The following is a 23,515-nucleotide window of genomic DNA, read 5'->3' on the forward strand; positions in this document are numbered from 1 at the left end:
GTCATCAGGGCCAGAAATCCATTTTTCTTCCTCCTTTAGTTTAAGCATACCTTTACATAAATTTTTTACTGACCCTTTTCTCCTATTATAGGCAGAGATGATAAGTTAAAACATAAGAAAACAAACAAACAAACAAAAACCCATTCTATGGCTGAATTTTATGTGTTCAATTAAAAAATGTTAATGTTTATTTTCAGCCTGATGTGGATGCCTTTCAGAAAAATAGTATGCTGGAGTGAAAGGAGCAGAACCAGGAAAACATTATACACAGAGACCAATACACTGTGATACAATCAAATGTAATGAATGGACTTCTCTACTAGCAGCAATGCAGTGATCTAAGACATTTCTGAGGGACTTATGAGAAAGAATACCATCTATATTCAGAGGAAGAACTGTGGGAGTAGAAACACAGAAGAAAAACAACTGCTTGATCACTTGGTTTGATGGGGATATGATTGAGGATCTAGGCTCTAAATGATTTCCCTAGCGCAATTATTAATAATATGGAAATAGGTCTTGATCAATGACACATGTTGAGTCAAGGAAGTTCATCCCCTCCCCCTCCTGAATAGTTTCACCTGCCCATCAAACATTCCTGAGATAATACAGTTGCATCAGGTTTGCATCCCTCTAAGTACTGTACGTCAATAAAAGTCAAGGCTTTGGGGTTTGTGGAGGGAGAACCGAGAAGAGAAGGAAGAAGGAAGAAGTCGAGAACAGGGCAAGCAGGTGAAAGGGAAGGAGGAAGGGACTTGCAGGCTAGGGACCATGTGGTCAGGTTACTTATAGGAATGATTGTCTACCCTTTCCAATAAACTTGATAAAATATATATCTGTGTAGAAACATTATTTCAATTCTTACAATGTAAAATCCAGTGGAACTGCATGTCAGCTATGAGGGGGTGGGAGGAGGGGAGGGAAAGAACATGAATCATGTAACCATGGGAAAATATTATAAATTAATTAATTAAATAAAATTTTTCAATTAAAAAAAGAAAGAAAATGATATGCTGATCAAAATGCTGACCCAACTTTAAATTTGTGATAATCATAGTGTAACAATGATAGGAATAACAAGTCTCTATATAATAACTTGGGCTCCAATTACAAAAATTTATAAAATTGAGTTTCATGTTTATAATGGAATTTAGAAGAAACATGAAAACATATGGATTGGAAATGCTAATGACTTTCTTACTGCTTGTGGGTTGAGGAGGGGAAAGGCAGAGAAGGTATATGAAATACTAGAGGATAGAGAAAATGTTTCAATTCTTTTCCTACCTGCTAGCCATATTCCATTCAAGGGCTGGATTTTGAGAATTTCTTTCATTCTCTGTCAGCACCCCTCCTTTGATACTTTCTTTCTCTGGTTTTAGCTGCTCCCACTGAGCTGTACCAATATTGATTGACTGTAAGTCTATTTGGTATTGTCTGTCCTCAACTTCTGATCCAGGATCTCGAAGAATTCCTAAATTCAGTGCTCTCCTGTAAAAAGCAAAGGAAAAACATGTGTCAACCAAAGCCAAACATGTCACCCTTCCATGTGTGTTTTTGTATACTAGTAGTGCTATAATATTACTTTGTTTATTAGTGCTCCTATTAAATGAATAACTTTTATGACATTAGTATCAAATACAATTGAGAACTTTTATGATCTAACTAGGCATTTTGCTGGGCCTGAAAATTTTGTATAACAACACTAACATATAATGATGCCTTTTACATATAAGGATAATGTTATTGTTTTATTGTTCTTAGTGCTTTGGATGTTTTAACAATAAGTTTAGTGAGGGATTTTCCCCCTGATATAGAGCTTTAAGAAGATACACTTTGCTTAAATAAAGGAATTAAACTACTTTGCAAACTTTAAAGTGCTATACAATATCAGCTATCAATAATAATTATTATTATTACTACTATTACTACCACCAATAGTTAAAGAGATATGATTAAAGTGAACTTACAAACCAAGCTATTCTAGAACCAGAGTAATATGAGGCTGGAAAAATCAGAGATAAATTCCAAGAAATATTTGAACTCTGAGCAGATTTAGTTTAGATATACTGAGAACAAGAGAATAAGGGAAGACAATGAATATTGTAGGGGTATGTTTCTTTAAATCTTGCTTCCTTATAAGTTCTAAGTTTATTCTTTAAATTTGATTTGAAGTTCATTTATTGGAGTTTTCAATAAGAGACTATATCCCCAACATTATTGATGACTTAGTAAAACTAAAACTACATATCCCTATTCCATAATATGGGTGTATTATTAAGTGGTTTCAGGTAATTACATCACAGAATTTTATATATAAAAATTTTATATATATATATGTATACATATATACACACACACATATATATATACACACACAAATCTGAAAAGATGCATCTGTCATTGTCTTTTAAAATGATCCATGGTATCAGAAACAATTGATCATATCAGTAACCAAACAGATATATCACATGATTATCTCAATAGTTGCAGAAAAAGCCTTTGACAAAATACCATATGTATTCCTATTAAAAACATTAGAAAGCATAGGAATAAAAGGGTCCTTCCTTAAAATAATCAGTATATCTAAAACCATTAGCAAGTATCATCTGCAATGAGGGTAAAATAAAAGCCTTCCCACTAAGTTCAGGAGTGAAGCAAGGATGTCCATTATTACCACTATTATTTAACAGTGTACTAAAAACTATATCTTATGAATAAGAAAAGAAAAAGAAATTGAAGGAGTTAAAGTGGGCAATCAGGAAACTAAACTATTACTCTTTACAAATGATATGATGGTATACTTTCAGAATCCTAGAGAATCAAGCAAAAAACTAGTTGAAATAATGAATAGTTTTAGCAAAGCTGCAGGATACAAAAAAAATTCCACAAAAATTATTAGCATTTCTATATATTTTCAACAAAGTTCAGCAGCGAGTTAGAAAGATAAATTCCATTTAAAATCACTTTAGACAATATAAAACACTTGGGAATCTATTTGCCAAGACAAATGCAGGAATTACATGAACATAATTACAAAATACTTTTTACAAAAATAAAGGTATTTCTAAATAACTGGAAAAACACTAATTGCTTATGGGTAGGCCAAGCTCATATAATAAAAATGACAACCCTACTTACGTTAATTTACTTATTTAGAGCAATACGAATCAATCTACCAAAATACTATTTTATAGAGCTAGAACAAAGAATAACAAAATTCATCTGGAAGAATAAAAGATCAACAATCTCAAAGGACTAATGAAAAAAAAATGAAGGATGGTGGCCTAGCAATACCATATCTTAAACTGTACTATAAAGCAATGATCATCAAAACAATATGGGACTGACTAAGAAATAGAAGGGTAGATCAATGGAATAGATTAGCAGTCAATGACCTCAGCAATCTAGGCTTGTTAAACCCAAGGATTCTAGCTTTTGGGATAAGAGCTCACTATTTGACAAAAATATCTGGGAACATTGGGAAAGTATAGGGCAAAAATGAGGTTTAGATCAGTATTTTATACCCTATATCAACCCTATACCAAGATAAGGTAAAAATGGGTATATGATTTAGTCATAAAGCATGATAGTATAAGTAAATTTGAGGAACATGCAATAATTTACCTGTCAGCTGTATGAGAAGGGAAGAATCTATGTCCAAACACAAGATGTAAAAATGAACAATTTTGATTATATTAAATTAAAAAGTCTTTGTAAAAACAAAACAAAGCAACCAAGATTAGAAGGGATTTAATAAACTGGAAAATTTTTATAACAAATTTCTCTGATAAATGTTTCAATTCTCAAATATATAAAGAACTAAGACAAATTTATGTGAATCAAAGTCATTCCCCAATTGATAAATGGTCAAAGGATATGAATAGGAAGTTTTCAGATGAAGAAATCAAAGATATCAATAATCATATGACAAAGTGCTCTAAATCCCTCTTGATTAGAGAAATTCAAATTAAAACAACTCTGAGGTACTACCTCACACCTCTCAGATTGGCCAATATGACAGTAAAGGGAAATGATAAATGTTGGAGGGGATCTGGCAAAACTGGGACACTAATGAATTGCTGATGGAGTCATGAACTCATCCAACTATTCTGAAGGGCTATTTGGAACTATGTCCAAAGGCTATAAAACAATGCATACCCTCTGATCCTGTAAAGCCATTACTAAGTCTGTATCCCAAAGAGATTTAAAAAACAAGAAAGGACCTACTTATACAAAAATATTTATAGTTGTTCTTTTTGTGGTAGCAAAGAATTGGAAACTAAAGAGATATGCATCAATTGGGAACAGCTGAAAAATTGTGGTATATGATGGTGATGAAATACTATAAGGAATGATGAACAGGATGATTTAAGAAAAAGGTGGAAAGACTTTATGCACTGATGCAGAGTGAAATAAGGAGAACCAGGAAAATATTATACATAGTAATAGCAATATTGTGGAATGATCAAATGTGATAGACTTAGCTAATATGCAATGCAGTGATCCAGGACAATTCTGAGGGACTTATGACAGAGAAAGAATTGTTGGAATAGGAATACATATGATTTTTCATTTGCTTATTTGGATACATGTTTTGCGGTTTTGGTTTTAAAAATTATTCATTTATGTAGAAATATGTTTTGCATGATAATATATGTATAACTCAGACTGAGTTGCTTGCCAGCTCCAGGAGGTGGGAGGGAAGGAAGGAGGAAGATAATTTGTTCATATAACTTCAGAAAACTAATGTGGAAATTTATTTCACGTAATTGGTAAAAAAAATAAATAAAATGATCCATGGTAACTATATTCATAAAAGATTTCTAGAATGTAAGTTTTTGCAAATCTCTGTATTAAAGAAGTCTATGGGCATGTTAACTTTAAAACATTTAAATATTTAAACCAGTTCATTATCAAGAATTTTTAAAAAGTTGGTACATTTATCCTTTTACATTGAACATTTGTGCTTTCCAATGTACTCATGATTGTATAGAAGTTGTTTCTGGTAGATTTTATAGAAGCAGCTAAGGATCAAAAATTTCTTGGTTTAGTGGAAAAGAAAAAAATTGGAAAGACCCTTTAGAATGACATGTGAGCATAAAACACAATCTTTTTATATTTTACGATCAGAAAAAAAAAATTCAACTAAAGATCTGCAATGACAGATACAACATAGAGGAATAAATTTCCATTGCTTAAAAAGTAATTTCAAAATTTAGAAACAAGTGTCAAATAACCTGAGAATTGGAAGGGTTCCCTAAGAGACCCATCTAGTTTAACCCCTTTATTTTACAGAATAGAAACTTGGGCCCATTAAGATTAAGTGACATGAGTCTATTAGGTTTAGAACTTTAAATATGGCTATGTTTGCTCATTTCAGTTTCAAAATCAGCTATTGCTAGATTTATAACCTACATAGAGTTTTGGGGAATATAACTGTGAGCCAGGAGGCCTAGGGCAATAATCACAAAATAATGAAGGGTGCTTTTCAGTAAAAGGCCTGGAATGTGAGTCCTTCCTGCTAGCAATTATGAAAATCAGGCTCTTCTCCATGACATAATTTCAAGTAAAATATATTTTTCTAAATATCTAATAATAAGGAAATGGATTTATTTTAGTACAGAAACTCACTGGAATCATACTATTAAATCAGAATCCGTTTATTTCCCTAAAAGTATGTAAATCTAGAAACATTTGACAAGTAGAGGTCTTCTCTCTATCATTAGAGTATGAGACTCAACAGTCTTTTATATATCAGTTTTTGTCTTCATGTCCTTAGATAAATGTTGAGAATCACCCAATATTCTGGCAGAGGACAGCCTATCTTATTCTCCCAGGACATGTCACCCTATAAAAGTCACATTTATTTATTTTAAACTAATACTCTCTCCATTTTAAATAGATTCTATAAATATATGTTTGTAAGGTGAACTGAAACATTTTGGAAATCCATCTGAAAGAGGAAAAAGTATGTTTGGAAATATAATTAGAGTTATATTAAAAGACAAACAAACCAACTTAGTCTAGCATTAACATCAGACTTTTTATTTCCCTTGGCATATAGAGAGGCTGCATAATCACAAAATTACAACCACAAAAGCACTGAGTTTCCTCAGAGTTTTTTCATTTGGGCTTGAAATTTCCCATGTTTTGTCTCAGTTTAAAATTGAGCCATATTCTTTGCATCATTCAAGTGTGGAAAACTAGATTTCCCACAGATTCTTCCTTCCCATCCAGAAAAGGGCTATATTTCAAGCAGTGGCCATATAATCTTCACATACTAATTTCCAAACTTCAAACTTTCTGAGGGTTGAGTTTTACATTTACTTTTCCAGTCTATTGGCTTTTTAAATTAAATTATATACTATATGAAAAGTAATTGATATAGAGGATGGAAAGCTGGCTTGAAGCTACGGGAAATCTGGGTTTGAGTCTCACCTTTGACATATACTAGCTGTGTGACTCTGGGTAAGTCAGTGATCTAGTCAACACTTTAAGACTATAAATTGTAAAGAAGTAAACTGCTTGAGTTGGTAGGAGAAACTTCTTTTTATAGGAATTCCCTATAAAATGAAATCTCAGGTTTAGGGCCTATCCATTTCATTTTTAAACTTATATTTAAAATGTAAGTAATATTTGTAATTTGCAAATTCAAAGGAAAAGTGACAAAGGCAAAAAATTCAAATAACAGGAAATGGGGTAGTATACATGATGGATATAAACTTTAAAGACATTGCCATTCTCATTAAGAGTATATTGTTTGAGAAATTACAAACTCTTTGAATCAATTAGAAACTCAAAGACTAGAAAGAGAGGCCTCAGAGACTTTAGAATATAAACTTCACTGGAAAACATAAAACACTACTACCATGTCCCAAGACATGGTTAATTAGGTCTGACAAAAGTCTTCTAAATGATAAGGAGCTCATCATCAACCTGGGCAACCTATTTTAATTTTAGACCATAATCGCTTTTGACTTTGTATCCCAAAACTTAGTATATTGACAAGCAAATCAGAATTCTTGCTGAATACTAGATTAAGCTGAAATCTGTCAGTTTGTCTTAGCTATCTGGGTCCAAGGAAATTATGAGATAATAGATTAAATTCACTAAAAATTTTAAAGTGTTATGTTATAGTTGACTATTGTTGTTGGTATTATTATTGTTGTTGTTGTTGATGATGATGATAACAGTCATAACAATGACAACGACAACGACAAAAGATTCTTTTAAAATATAGCACCTGAAATTGGACACAATGCAGAGGAGGACACAGTAGACAATGAATAATGTCATGCTTTTTCAAGAAACTATCATTGCTTAAGATCACATTGAGATGCATGTGGTGCAATGTAGAGACCTGGCTATGGAGTCAGGAAAAGCTGAGTGCATGTCCTGTCTCTGACAATCACTGGCTATGTCTTCCTGGGCAATTCACTAAGTCTCTCAGTGTCTTAGGCATCTCTCTCAGTCTATAAATTCCACAAATATGTGCCAATCTACATTGGTAAAGAGAGTTTACTCATCAGGAGTAATTTATATCAATAAAATCATAGATCTTGTCCTCCCTAAATTACCATTTTGGCTGCCATCTTAAATTACTAGTTTGTTAAAAGTCTCTAGTTCTTGTTCAAATGAACTGCTTTCTAGGCATGTTCCTCTCCCTCCTGTCCTCTATTTGTGCATGTAATTTATTCTTTAACTCCAAAAATGGGGTTTATAGATTTAATCTTGTTAGTTTCAGCTGATAGAGATCTTTTTTTTTGGACTCCAATTTTATTACTAACTCTTTAGGCACTCTTTCCCAGGTTCATATCATGCCAGCTAAGCCTTTACTTGAATCATTTATAAAATTTCAAATAGAACCCAGGTAATAATAGGGAATTATGATATTTCACTAAAGAACTCATTCTAGGGTGACATGAATCTATTAATCTATCAACACTCACTGTGTTTAGTAAGTTGACCAAATCTGAACTTGAGGACACTATCATCTTTATTTAAAAGATTAACAGGAGAAAGGCTGTTAAAAGCCTTCCTAAGATTCTGGCATAGTGGATCTATATAGATTTTTCTCTAATCTCTTAATTTGTAGTCATTATTTTTTAGTTGTTTAGTCTTGTATAACTTGTCATGATCCAATATGGAGTTTTCTTGACTTTAAATGAGTAGTTTGCTAATTCCTTTTCCAGAGGATTAGGCAAACAGAAGTTAAGTGACTTGTCCAGAGTTCCACAGCAAGTGAATGAAGCCAGATTTGAACTCCAGTCTTCTTGACTCTAGGCCAAGAGCTCTATCTATTGAATAATCTAGTTGCCATTACTTTTAATTTAGTAACTTAATAAAAAACAGAAATGTAGGGAATGAGATGACTTGTCTTTTTAAATTTGGCTTGCAGTAATCACTTATATATTCTAAATATTTTGTGTCTCAATTTTGCCAGTACTTCACAGTATATCACAGGAATTAAAGAGAAGGAATATTCAAACTACATATCTCACATAGACATTGTTATACTCCAAATATATATTTTTATAGAATTTAGACTATGAGTTTTCCCTAATCATGAACCTAAAAATATCTTTTAATTCTGTACAGAATTAAAAATAATAAGAATCATATGTCAGACTTCCAAGATAGACGGAACTATGTAAGGAAAAAGAACTGTTCTTCTGAAATCTGTTGAAAACTAAATACTGAATTAAATTATTTTGTTTTCTAGGATATGGATAAATTATAATTATATGTCATGGTTCTTTTTTATTCCCTTTCCCCTTTGGGTGAAATATGGGTACAACTGGCTAATTAGGTGATTACATAAGAATGTGGGTAGAATTTTTTTTTTAAGTTGGTTCAAATGGCTAACCATTTAAGAGAGTAAGAGTAGGAGGGAGAACAAGTAGAACGACAAATCCAGGTGTGAAAGATCTTTCAGGACATAGGAAAGCTAGATGTTATAGAATGGTAGTCCAAGGCTTAGGGGGAACCCCCCCCCCCCACACACTAGATTTTAAGCTTGCACTAGGAAACTTTGTATAAACATTAGAAAAGGAAGTTTAAGTACCACCAAGGCTGTGACTGTGTGCTTTTCAGTCTTAACCTATGAACTTATCTGTGTCAGGAACTTCTGTAAAAGAAACTTTATTAATGTACACTTGAAATGTCTCTGTAATGTATAATTCTAGAGTTGCCTGGGGGACCCGGTGGTTACCCACCCAGTGAGTTAGAGGTGAGATTTGAATCTAGATCTTTCTGTCTCTGACAACAGTTCTTCCTATCCCATCTTTTTATCTACTATCACCTTAGTACATCATTTCTTAGTTTGAATATGCTCATTTCCCTTTCCTTACCCATTGTGAACAAATCCTAAAACAATCCCATTGTTATTCAGCCACTGAAGAAATGAATTTCAGCCATTTCTCTAATTGGACTTAATAGTGAAGGGAGAAAGTCTGTCAATTCAACCAAGATCAGAGTTTACTTTCATTTTTGCGACAACCAAATCAATCTAACAACCAATAAGTTATTATGGTCCTCTTATGTACCAGGTACAATCTAGAGCAGTGATGGTGAACCTATGGAATGTGTGGCAAAGATGGCATGAAGAGCATTCTCTGTTGGGCACTTGGATTCCTACCCCCTCCCTCCGGTTGTTACTAGAAAGGCAAAGGGACTTGGGTGGAGCTGCTCCCCTCCCCCTCTCCACCATGCCTAGAGACATTTTTTCACACCCTGAACCCCTCTGCACAGCAGCCCAATGGGAGCACTTCCTCCCTCCCCTGTCTGGGATAAGGGGGCACAGCACTTGGTCTCTGGGGGGTGAGGTGGTGGTGGGGCCTGGCACTCCATCTCTAAAAGGTTCACCATCACTAATATAGGGCCTTAATTGGGGTAGTCGTGGTATAAAAAGAAAGAAGAGAGCAAATGCAAGAATATGAAGTATCAATAAGACCTGGCAATTAAAATCGATTATGAGGGATGAATGAAAGTGAAGAGTTGAGGATGACTCCTAGGTGCCTAAAAGAATGGTGATATTCTCTAAAAGGGGATAATTTAAGGGGAAGGACAGTTTGTGAGAGATGTTTTGGATGTTTGATTATTACAGGCTTATGAGACACTCAAATGGAGATTTCCAGCAACTGAATGTAAATGTGGGAAGGGGCTTTAGGAGAGAAAAAAGGAGATTTTTTGTTGTTGTTAGACATTTCAGTCATGTCCAACTCTTAGTGACCCCACTTAGGGTTTTTTTTTTTTTTGGCAGAGATACTAGAATGGTTTCGCATTTCCTTTTCTTGTTCATTTGACAGATGAAGAAAATAAAGCCAACAGGATTAAGTGACTTGCACAGGGTCATACAGTTAGTAGGTGAATGAGGCCTGAGCTGACCTCAGGAAAATGAGTTTTCCTGACTGCAGATCCTTGTACTCTTTCCACTTAGCCACCTAGATGCCCTAGGGAACTAGACATGTGCATATGGAAATTATCTGCACATAGTTGAAGCAGAGAAATGCAATAATATAGTTGATAGAGTGCTACAATCATGGTAAGGAAGAAGTGAGTAAGAATCCCAACACAGATATATACCAACTTTGTTCTTTGGATAAATCACTTAACCTTTTTTGTCCCTCAGTTTCTTCATCTACCTACCTCAAAGATTTGGTGTAAAGATTAAATAGCATAATGAATTTAGAGCATTTTGCAAATATTAAAACACTAAATAAAAGTAAACATTATTGCTATTCTTAATGGTTACATAAAATCCTTCCATTCTCCCTTCCAAAGTAATTCTTGGTTAATAGTTTTGGGCAAGACAATATATACTTTCCATAAAAAGGATATTACAAAATTAATATTAATCAGTATATTTTAAATTAATTTAACATCTGCTAGTAAATATTATAAATATTTTATAGTGTGCATCTTTTTATAGAATATTTTATTAAAATTTTATCTTCTTCCTAATTCTTGAAGTAAAATAGAATATCATAAACCTGTCATCTAAAAGATATAGTATATGCTCACTATCAAAATGCCTCATAGGAAAAGAGATTCAAATAAAGGTATTTAAAAATAGCTCATTTTTTCCCAAGGTCATATTCATGCACAAAAATCACAACACAATTCAAATGCCATCCCCTTAATTTTTACTGGGAACTTTTAGAGGGACTTTTTGGATAAGTGGATCAAATCTTGACTTCTAGAAAAGGCTTTTATTGATTATAGTTATTGCATTGGACTTGGATTTTTAAATATAAGTACATAGATATTTGGATTCAATGATTAGAATCAAAGCAATTTTGTTGATGTTATTAAAGGTAGGGAAAAATTTCCCAACTTCTTGAATGTTCCTTGCTACAGGCAAAAAAAGTTAATATTTAAAAATAGGTCAGATGTTAGACTGTAACTGAAAACCCAATGTACAGAAACATTTTATTTAAGATAAAGTGTTTTCATTTCATTTTTAAAGTTTCTACAGCAGAATACAGTATGATTGTAAAATAGCAGTCATTGCAAAATGGCTTCTAGTTGTTTTTTTTTTTTTAATTAGTCTTTAGGGTAAGAACTCTAATGTACCAATTCATGCTGAGGACTGGAATGGCTAATATTGGAAATGTGTACTTCCAAAAAAAAAAAAGAACCAAGTTCAAACATCTTACATGAATGAAGCTTTATATATTACTATTCGTAATAATGATAAATCCTTGTTCAGGAAGCATTTAAAAATTTTAAGTTAGACTCAAATTTTCTTGCTTCAAAGTCACATTATTTCAAGCTTTATGAACCTTGCTCCCTTTTCTGTACTGTGGCCTTTGAAACCCTTCTAGCAATTCAAATCAGGAAGGGGGTAAGCCAAGATGACCATGACTTCCTTACCCTGAGCACAAAAAGCTGCTTTACTTGTTGAAATGTAGGAGTTATAATTGTAATTGCTTTGCCCTTCCGAAAACTTCTCTTCCAAATCATTTGAACTGTTCAGCAGGTGGTGTAGGAGGATCAACCCAAGTCTACAAGAGTTGGTCAAGAATATGATCATAAGCAACCAAAGAAGACTTTAAGTATGTAACAGGAAACAGCTTTAATGTTTTTCTTTTTAAATTGATTTAGTCTGGGTCAGACCATTTGTATGTTTATATAAGAAACAGCTCATGCTGAACCATTTACTACTCACTGCTGAATACGCATAACTTAGGAACTCACTGCAAAGAAGTAAAATCTATTTACTTATAGCTCAATTGAGATCTACAAAACATTAAACAAATCAGAAAATAAGAATTTTTCAAAAACTATTATCTGTCAATGTCTATTAACTCCACTCTCTTATCTTTAATCTCTCCACATCTACTGACTCCTTCCCTGTTCCCTTCAAACAGGAAATATTTATCTCTTTTATCCTTAAAAAAATCTTCACTTGATCCAACCATCTCTCCTGGCTATGTTGCCCTATACTATTTTTCTCCACTCAGATAAATCCCTTGAGAAAGCAATCTACAATTGTTATCTCAACTTCCTCTCCTTTTATTCTCTTCTAAACTCTCAGAAGTCTGGGTTCTGACTTTGCCATTCAACTGAAAGTTCCCTCTACAAAGTTTCCAATGATCTCTTAATTGTCAAATCAGATGGCTTCTCCCCCACCCCCCCAATCCTGATCCTCCTTAGCCTCTCTATAGCATTTGACAATGTTGATCAGTTCTTCTTCAGAACACTTTCTTCTCTCTAAGTTTTCATAATACATCTCCTATTTAGCCAATCACTACAGGTTACTTTGCTTGTCCTCAATAGTATTATAGCCTTTGAACAGTGGATTTTCCCAAGGTTCTAACCTTATCCCCATTCTTTAAAAAAACCCAACAAAAAATCCTTACCTTCCGTCTTAGAATCAATACTTTGTATTGGCTCCAAGGCAGAAGATTGGTAAGGGTTAGGCAATGGGGGTCAAGTGACTTGCCCAGGGTCACACAGCTGGGAAGTGTCTGAGGCCAGAGTTGAACCTAGGACCTCCCGTCTCTAGGCCTGGCTCTCAATGCACTAGTGGAGCTATCTAGCTGTCCCCCTTATCCCAATTCTGTTATCAATCTATACTATGAGCATCTTAATCTCTAAATGTACAAAGCAAAATTCATTATTTTCCTCCCAAACTTCTCCCTTTCTGAAGTTCTCCCAGTAACCCAAGGTCATAAATTCAATGCCATTCTTGACTCCTTGTTCTTAGTCACCCCACACATTCAATCTTTTCCCAAGTCTTATTACTTCAGGTATGCCAATATATTTTGAACTCCTTTCTCTCTACTAATAAAACCAGAAATTCAATTCAGATCTTAATCATCTCTCACCTGGTTTACTGTAATAGCTTTTTATTTGGTCTCTGCCTCAACTCTTTCCACTCTCCACAGCCCAACTCAGCTGCTGAAATAACTTTCCTAAAGTGAAGATACTACCATGTTGCCACTCTATTTAAATAACTCTAGTTATACCCTATTATTTCCAAGGTAAAATATAACATTTTCTGACATTTGAATCTCTTAAGAAATTGGTCTCTTCCAACTGTCTAGACTTATTTCACTTTCCTCTTCTCTAGATACCCTATGATCCTGCTACTTGCAGGTCCTGAAAGCTAATACTCTAACCTCTATCTCCCTTCCTCTGCATTGGGTGTTCCCTATATCTAGAATGCTTTGCTCCTTGCCTTTTCTCAAGACTGAATTCATATCTTTCCTTCTGTAGGAGGCCTTTTCTATTTAGATCACCTCTATCAACTAGACAAATCCTGAATGTACATAATTAGCATGTTGTCTCTCCCACTAAAATGTGAGCTTCTTGGGAGCAAAGACTGTCTTGGCCTTTCTTTGCATCTTTAGTGGTATATGGTGAACACTTAATAGATGCTTTACTAAATAAATGAAATTGATTACATTAAATGGGTCTAACATAATAAGTCAGACACCAGTAACCTTTCATCTCACTGTACTAAGGAAAAGCACAAATGACTAGAGAAGTGCTCTGTGTCATAGCCTCTAGGAACTAATTCCTCATGGTATATCACCCAAATGTACAATGGCTGCCTGGATGGTTAAAGAAAAGGACCAGCAAACGCAGAGCAGTGAGAGTTCTGGGGTAAGAGGAGAGAGCTCTTAGAATGACAAAGATGGAGTAAGAGGAGCTAAGTATTATCCATTCCTGTCTGATCCTGGTTGTTACTGTCAGACAGAATTTCTGTTGTAGGTCACAGACAATGCCACATGGGACTGGAACAAATGTTTTTGTATACCAACTTCATTATTCCATATTTTGAGGGGATAGTCATAATGCTGGAATGATAAACAGAAGACTGAATTTGTTAGTACAAATCTGAAGTTCTGGTCTAAGTTTTAACATGTAGAATCAACCTGACTGTGGCTAAGAAATTACATTTATGGACTTTGGTTACTCAGTGTAAAAGGTGGCAAACTTTTAATGAAGAATAATTTTTGGTAATGGTCAAAATGTAACACTGAGGAATAGTTTATTTATACAATATTTTAACATTAGTCATATATTCGGCTTATAGGATGAGGGTGGTTATCTAGGTTCTGTTCCAATGGGAGGTCTGGCTAAAATGACTGAGTTGAACTCAAACACAGGATTTATGAGTATTACTCAAGGATTGATTTCACTAAGGGTCAATCACTAGGTTAGCTTAGGGAGATTACTTTTTTGACTATTATAAACTTTCCAAGAAATTCTATTAAATTAATATATTATGGCTAAGTTGCTATCTGCATTAATGGAGGGAATACCCACAATGAAACTCCAGGTCATCAATGTATTTAAACATTTACACACACACACACACACACACACACACACACACACACACACACACACACACACCCTTCTAGCTCTCTTTCTAACTCTGTATCTATCTACTTTTGTCTGGCAGTCACTTCCCTTTTCACTCTAAATCTAGACATTTCAAACTTAACAGGTTCAAAATAGAATATCTGTACAGAATCCGTCCACCTACATTAACATGCAAATGTGCAGATTGGGAAGTAGTGGTTGGTGCAGATACAGAACAAACACTGACAATGGAGTCATGTTCTTGCTCTGCTGCTCATGCACTGCCTATATGATCTTAGGGATATCATTTCTCCTCTTCCATTTCTCATTTTCTTCACTGGTAAAATAAAGGAGTTAGATCAGATGAGTCCTAAATTACTTTTGAGTTCTAAATCTAGGATTTCTACTTTTTACAACTTAACTCAAAGATTTTTAAGTGAGTTCATTGGTTTTTAACTTTGACCTTTAATTTCCTCACATATAAAATGGGGTTCATAATACTGGTACAATATCTTATAGGAATGTTGGGAGGAAATATTTTTGCAAAAAGTATTACATACATGTTAGAAATTATTATTGGTTGTTTAAATTTTTATTATATATATAATTTAATATAAACTAGGATGCTAAATATTTTTGTTGTTCCCAGGTGACATTTGCTAAAATGGCTCCAATGGTCTTTTCTCACTTGTATATTAATACTTTAAGTCTAACAAATTAGCTAATTATTACACTTAAAGGCAGACAGAACTAGGTCTTGAAGAGCTGAAATATAGGCAAAAGCAACAGAAGAAAGAGGGACAGAGTAATAGCAAAACCAAGGAAACAAGAAGGAGGAACCTAATGGAGGTAGGGGCTAGTGAGATATTATTCTTTGCAAGGCTGGAGAAATGAATGAAATAGTGATATAAGGATGGGATCTCCAGGTCTGAGCTCTATTCACCCCTAAGATTACTAACTCATGTTTTATTGTATGTTTATATGTTGCATGTTAATACAATAAATGAAAACTAAGTACAAATGCAGTTATTATTCTGGCTAAGAGAAAACCACCCATATAAATGGAAAGGCTAGGTTTCATTTTATTTAAAAAAGCAAAACAAGATAAAACAAAAATTGTGCCTCCTATGTAGAATATATATATATGTATATATATATATATATATATATATATATATACCCTACATCTCAAGGGTCCCTTAAGTGGCAATATATTAAAATTTTTCTTTCACTATCTAGGAATAATGTTCTAATTTAAATACATTAGCCTATCAAGTGACATGTGAAAACAAACAAATCTAAAAAACTGTCAGTGGTTATATTTTATGGTTAATATAATATCCTTTGTAGATGAAGATGATGTTATTGACCTGCCATTAGTAGAACATGCACTTTGAATTATTTTTCCAGTAGTGCTGACAGAGATGCTTGGATTTGCCTATACTTGCTTGCTTAATTCCCCTTTGCGATCAGTGTCAGACATCTGCAAGACAGCTGGCTTGGGATAAGGGTCTGGGGTCAAGGGTGTACTAAATGGTCAAAGAGGAGAGAAAAGTTAACTAACACACTTCAGTACTAAACCTATGACCTTGGCCTCATTAGTATTTTGTTGTATAATCCAAAAGAGGATTGATGATACAGAGAAGTCAGTTTAAATAAGCAGACACTTTAACAAATATTTGAAATTTAAACAGAATTCTTTAAGTGATTTTTCTATGCTTTTTAGTCCAAATGACAAATTTAATGTAAAAAAAATGTCTTTAAACTTTGTTGCCCCAGAGAATCAGAACAAACAGGTGTTTCTGACATCAAAAGGCCAAAATATAGTATATACAATTATTCATTTCTTTTCCAAGGATGTAATTTCATACCGTTTAGAAACTGAAATACATGTGAAATCTGGCTAAGAGTTTCACACTTTAAAATCTAATCTTATGATGAAGAATTCAAAGCACACACATTTATTTCCTCCAAATATGAATATCTCATGAATTCTTAATAGATATACAAATATGTCTACATTTAAACCTTATATTCACACAAATTAAACATTAAAAAGTAGAATGAACTAATTTCTCTTTGATATTTCTCTTTGATAATTCTCTTTGATATAATTTAGATAACTGCAGAATATTCAAAGAATTTCTTTAAACTGAGGAATATATAAATATGAGATTTTTATATCTGGGAATGGATGATAAACTGGGACCAGATCAAATTGGATTCTATGTTTTCTTTGTACCCACATTTCTTAGCTATCCTACTACAAACTCAGCTACCATTCTAGTCAACTTTTGTTATCCAACCTGACCATATTTTCTATACCAATGTGACTAGCTATTTCTCTAAATTTTAATGTTGGCTTTTTATATTCACCTCAACCTTTTGGTCGAGGAGGAACAAAGAAGGTATGCAGAATGTCCATTTTATAGTGCAATAATTATATATAATATTTCAATATTTTTAAATGCTTAGATTTTCCTGTTTTATCTATAAAAGTCATCAACTCAAATTTACTTTGCAAGAGGAGGCTGTGATGGAAGCTGCAACATCAGGGCACAGTTTTTGTAAAGTACAAATTAAGAGAAAAGTTTCAATGGATGGACCTGGCAACAAAAAATAATTGTTACTGTTTCTGGCTAGTTATCTTTGTTGTGGTGATTCTTGTTTGGCCAAAGTCATGCATCAAACAAATAAAAATAAGACAAGTAGATCTTTTCTTACTCCTTACTATCTCTGGACTGACAGTGGCATAGTTATGGTCTTGGATTCCTAGAAGCACACCGTTTTTAGATTATATACACATAATTTAGGTGTTGGAATGCAATATATGACCCATGTCCAATAACCAGTAAATTGTTCTACTTTGGAAAAACTGAACCATATACATAGTGACATTACCACTGTAAGTAAAAACAAAGACATAAATACAATTTGTATGTAAATGGAAGAACAGTTCACAAGTTCTCTAAAGGTGTGTTTGTTTTATGTGGATGTCCAGAGGAAATTAGAGACATTATTTTGTAGGATATTTGATCATTTCCATATAGGAAAGAGTTTACCACATAGATAATTTGCCGTTTCTATGCCAATACCTATGATGGAAGATGGAGACAGAGAATTTCTACAAAGAATAAGATCGTCCAAAGTTAAATCAATATTCAACTTGATAACTTGGTTACTTCAAAAGGAAGGTGAGAAAAAAGTATATAAAATAGTTCATAGTCAAGACATGATATAGAAAAAAGGCTTGTAGACTACTCAGATATCTTACTCATATAACACTGATTTTTTTTTTTTCATGAGGAAAGTCAGAATTGTCAGCTACACTGAACATACGGAGCAACATTAAAAAGAAATGACTATATTTTGATGGTGACTAGATGCCACTTCAGAATGACTAACAACATTCGGTCAATAGTATCAACTAGTTAAATCAAAGGTTAAAGTCAAAATCAAACGGAAAGAAATGTTAAAGATGAAAAGACAGTTAAGAGATTAGAGAGCTAATCCTAATTGAAAACACTATCATAGCAGCAACTGGGAAATGGATAACAAAAAAGATATTGATTGACTTAATCACTCTCATAGAGAAGCTTAATTGATATAAAAGTTTCTACATGAAAGAGGCCAAAAGAACTATGAAACCACTTCAGCTGAAAAACAAAGTGAAAAGATAGGCATGTGAGGACAATATAAACTAAATACAACATATTATAGAGGATGAGAATGTAAACAGTTTTAGGTCATAAGTCAAAAAGAAGTTGCTGAGAAAGAGGCTGCAGAGAGCTTAGAAGGTGGCTAAGCTATGCAAAAATATCCTTAAAATATTTAGAGCTGAAAACAAGACAACAAATAGGACATGAGATACAATGGAACAGATATATATGGATGTTTCCATAATGATCTATTCTTATCAATGACAACAATAAAATCAGTACCTTAGAATGGGACTGTATCACCTTAATGTCTGAATTATTATATGAAATAGTAATGATGACACTCTAGAAGATAAAGTCAGGGTTGAGAAGAGTGGCTGAAGTTGGATAAATACTTAAAGAAGAAATCTATGATGGAGATACCACAGGTTTCAAATCATTTTGAAGATACTTCCAAGACAGCAGGATTCAAAAGAATAGCAAATATTATAGTTAGTAGTACTTTTTAAAAAAAGTGGGGGAATAATAAGATATCAGAAACAATTTGAACTTTTCTCACCAATCATTTTTTTCCCCTCCTGTACATACATTAAGAGCACTTGGGTGAAAATGTTAGGAATTGTTAAGCTTTAAAAAAGAAAAGAAAGAAAAAACTGGTAGGTCTTTAAAAATAATTTCCTATCAAAGACCAGAGTTTCATAGTAAATTAACTGGAAGTTCAGAAAATAGAAGATCTTATAATGTCCACTGTTCGCAGATTTATTAAAAAAAATGGATTTCATGGGGAACAACTAGGTTGTTTATTTATGAGTCAGGCCTAAAGATGAGAGGTTCTGGGTTCCAGTCTGGCTGGAGATAGTAACTTTATGACTCTGGCAAATCACTTAATCCCCAATGCCCAGCACTTACCACTCTTCTGTCTTGGAACCAATACTCAGTATGGATTCTAAGATGTTTAAAAAAAAACAAAGGCATTTGACTAAGAAGCCTACTACTAAAACATGTAGCATTAATGTTCTTTTCAAATAATATATTTTCCATGTTTATGTTAATATCAGAATATTTTTATGAGAGATAACATAGGGAAAACGCTTTTCAGTGTTCAGCTGAATATATATAGTATGCTATAAACTTGTGAGGCATATGCTTGGTTCTATTTGCCAGTGTTACCAAGCATGGTATGGAGAGAAACAAAATAAAAATCAGATCATTATCAAAGGTGTTCTTCAAATGATCATCTATCAAAAATAAACATGCTAATTACATTGAGTTCTATAAAATTATAAAGTCTTTTCAATGAAACTGATAATTATTCAAAGAGATTAATAGCCTGATAAAATCTACATTAAAATAAAGTGGATAAAAAATTAATATTGCCTATATGTTGAACTGTAGTTGGATGGTCAAATGATTGTACACATATTTTGGATGGACAATAAAGATAGGCAATTTAGGTGGCCAGAGAACTGAAGAGAAAGAAGTGAAATGGACCATATTTAAGAAGTTATATATTTTTCCATGTCCCAAGTAATTTGCTATCAGCAAAATTTATCTATGTATCTCATACTATCTATCATATGAAGGGGTTAGAATAGATGACCTGTAAGTTTCCATCATCCTCTAAACTATAATCTTAGGATCCTAGAAATAGGAAATGCTCAAAAATTTGCTGAAAAAAATTTTTATTTTTTAGTACCCCACATGTATTACATTGTGTTGCTCTTGGATGGGCCTAACACAGACCAGTCTCCTGGTGGCTAAGTTTAATATTGTAACTTAATAAAATATTCATAGGTAAGACAATGCTTAACATAAAGGAGATTTACTTAGCTATAATAGTAGGAGATTCAACAATGACATTGAGATGATTTAGCTGAATGAAGTGCTTTTACCTAAGAGCTTCCTAGAGCTGTGATGCTTTGTTTTCAGGTGGCATAAGTGATGTCAAAAAGTTAAGTCAAATTAAGTCTTTATTAAGTACTTACTATGTATTAGGAACTTTTCTGAACTTTTACACACTAGGGATACATAGTTCCTGTCCTCAAGGAATTTGCTTTTAGTTTGATAGGAGTTTATCTTATTTAAAATAAAAATTTTCCCTCAATTACATGTAAAATTTATTAGTATTGATATAAAAAAAGTTGATTTCAAAATCTTTCCTCCTCCCTTTTCCCTGAGATGAAAAGCAATTTGACATAGGTTATACATGTGCAGCCACGTAAAACATTTTCATATTGGTCATGTTTTGAAATTAAAAAAGACTGGACTTCTGGGTAAACATGGCGGCAGTCTAGACCCAAGACTCGTCCTCTCCTCAGCACCCATCGATATAGACTACCTCAAAAGACCAAAAAACCCCAAATTCATGAGAATGAAGGGACTCTATAGTAGGGCACAGCTTCGAAGGCACATGGAATTTTGGCACCTCCACACTATAAGGGAGTGAAAAAGCTCCCATCAGAATGCGAGTTGATCTACCCTCTCCCACCCCACCTACGGAGCCAGAGTCAGAGCGAGAGATCTCCAGAATCAATGAGTGAGCGAGGGGTACCTCTAGAGTGAGTAAGGGGCACCTCTAGGTCCTTGGGAGCTGACTAAGACCACCAAAGACCTGTCCCTGAGAGCAGCTACACCTGAAACCCCAGAAGGCTGAAGAGTGCAGACCATGGGTGTTCGCGGGAAGATAGCACAGAGAAGGGCATCAAATAGCAGAAGCTATGGAGATTTGAGAGCTTGCCTCAGGCAAAATCCGTGCTCCTTAACTCCATACACAGAGAGATTGCCCATCTCACTCAGATTTCTGACTGAAAAGGGAAGGAAAAACCTCCACATTGATGACAAATTGTGCCCAGGAGCAACAACCTCCCTCCACCAAAAAAAAAAAAGTAACAAAAAGAGGGGGTTAACCCTGGAAAATTTTTACAGAGGAAAAACCCAGGCTACAGAGGAAATAGAGAAGGAAATTCAAATAAACCCAAAATATTCCAAAAGATGGAAATTGTACACAAGCTCTTGAAGAATTTAAATTGGATCTTATAAAAAAAAATGGAAGCCATCTGGCAAGAAAAGTGGGAAGTAGTTCAAAGAGAAAATAACAGTTTAAAGGACAAGAACTCCCAATTAGGGAAACAGCTGGAAGCCACGAAAAGCAGAATGGACCAAACTGAAAAGGAAAACCGGGCTTTAAAGACCAGAATTGGGCAACTGGAAGACAATGATCTTGCAAAACAGCAAGAATAAATAAAGCAAAGTCAAAAGACTGACAAAATAGAAGAAAACATAAAATATCTCATTGACAAGATGACGGATCAGGAAAACCGATCACAAAGAAATAGTTTGAGAATCATTGGTCTACCTGAAAATCCAGAAATAAACAGAAATCTTGACATCATTCTACAAAAAATATTCAAGAAAACTTCCCTGATGTTTTTGAACAAGGGGGCAAAATAGACATTGAAAGAGTTCACAGAATGCCCTCTATACTAAATCCTCAAAAGACAACTCCCAGGAAATGTAATTGCCAAATTAAAGAACGTACAACCTAAGGAAAAAGTTCTACAAGAAGCCAAAAAGTGACAATTCAGATACCAAGGAGCACCAATCAGGATCACAGAAGACCTGGCAGATTCCACACTAAAAGATGGCAAGGCTTGGAAAATGATATTCAGAAAAGCAAGAGAATTGGGTCTTCAACCAAGGATCACCTATCTGTCAAAACTGACTATATACTTCCCAGGGGAAAGTATGGGCATTCAACAAAATAGAAGATTTCCAAGTATTTGTAAAGAAAAGACCAGAACTAAGTGGAAATTTTGATAAACAAACACAAAGATCAAGAGAAACATGAAAAGGTAAATAAGAAAGAGAGGGAAAAGGGGAAAATGTTTTTTTCTTCAAACTCTCTTCTTTAAGGGCTACGATTAGATCAAATTATATATATATATATATTAATATATGGGGAAAATATTATTTGTAACTCTCAAAAGTTATATTCACTATTATACTAATTAGAAGAATCATTCACAGGAAGAGATTGGGGTATTAAGTGCTATAAGATGATGTGCAAAAAAAAAAAAGGAAAAGGGAGGGAGGAATCATACTTGAAGAAATAAAATAAATAGGATCATCTTTATCACACAATGATACACATGGGAAGGGGAGGTGAAGAGTACCCTTATAAGAAAGACAGGAAGAGAGTGCTAATAGGTAATACTTAAACCTTACTCTCAGTAAAATCAATTCTGAGAGGGTAGAGCATCTAGGTCCATTGGGGTCTTGAATTTTATCTTATCCTACATGGAAATTGAAAAGGGAAAACTAAGGGGGGGGGAAGAGGGGAGGGAGTACAAAAAGGGAGAGAAAGAGAGGGGGCAGGGAACTTAACAGATCCTAAAAAAACAAGAAGGGAACAAAAAGGGAGGGGCTAGAAAGGGAAGCATATTAAGGGAGGGGATTAGAGGGATTGATTAAAAGTAAACCACTGGTTTAATAGGATATAGCAAAAGAAGAAAGGACAGAATTAGGAGAGGATATCAAAATTCTGGGGAATACACAAGTGACAATCATAACTTTGAATGTGAATGGGATGAACTCACCCAGAAAATGAAAATAAATAGGAGAGTGGATTAGGAACCAAAACCTACCATATGTTGTCTACAAGAAACACACCTGAGGTGGGTAGATACTCACGAGGTTAGAATTAAAGGTTGGAGCAAATCCTATTGGGCCTCAACTGATAGAAAGAAGGCAGGAGTTGCAATCCTGATATCCAACAAAGCCAAAGTAAAAATAGATCTGATTAAAAGGGATAAGGAAGGTAAATACATTCTGATAAAAGGGAGTATAGACAATGAGGAAATATCAGTAATCAACATGAATGCACCAAATGGTATAGCACCTAAATTTCTAATGGAGAAACTAGTAGAATTGAAGGAGGAAATAGATAGTAAAACTACACTAGTGGGAGACCTGAACCTACCACTATCAGATTTAGATAAATCAAATAAAAAATAAATAAGAAAGAGGAAAGAAGATGTGAA

At 33.9% G+C, this 23,515-nt stretch overlaps 1 protein-coding gene across 8 annotated transcripts in view; it reads right to left on the reverse strand.

Moving 5' to 3' along the window:
• The window catches only part of VPS13B (vacuolar protein sorting 13 homolog B), a 1,055,144-nt gene that overhangs the window by 384,885 nt on the left and 646,744 nt on the right, over positions 1–23,515 (reverse strand). For all 8 annotated transcript variants that reach the window (XM_056820764.1, XM_056820763.1, XM_056820760.1 and 5 more), the window contains one exon: positions 1,285–1,488. In XM_056820764.1, coding sequence (XP_056676742.1) covers positions 1,285–1,488 — 204 coding nt within the window. The remainder of the gene's footprint in view (positions 1–1,284; positions 1,489–23,515) is intronic.

Source organism: Monodelphis domestica, chromosome 3, assembly GCF_027887165.1.
Source record: "Monodelphis domestica isolate mMonDom1 chromosome 3, mMonDom1.pri, whole genome shotgun sequence".
Taxonomy (NCBI): domain Eukaryota; kingdom Metazoa; phylum Chordata; class Mammalia; order Didelphimorphia; family Didelphidae; genus Monodelphis; species Monodelphis domestica.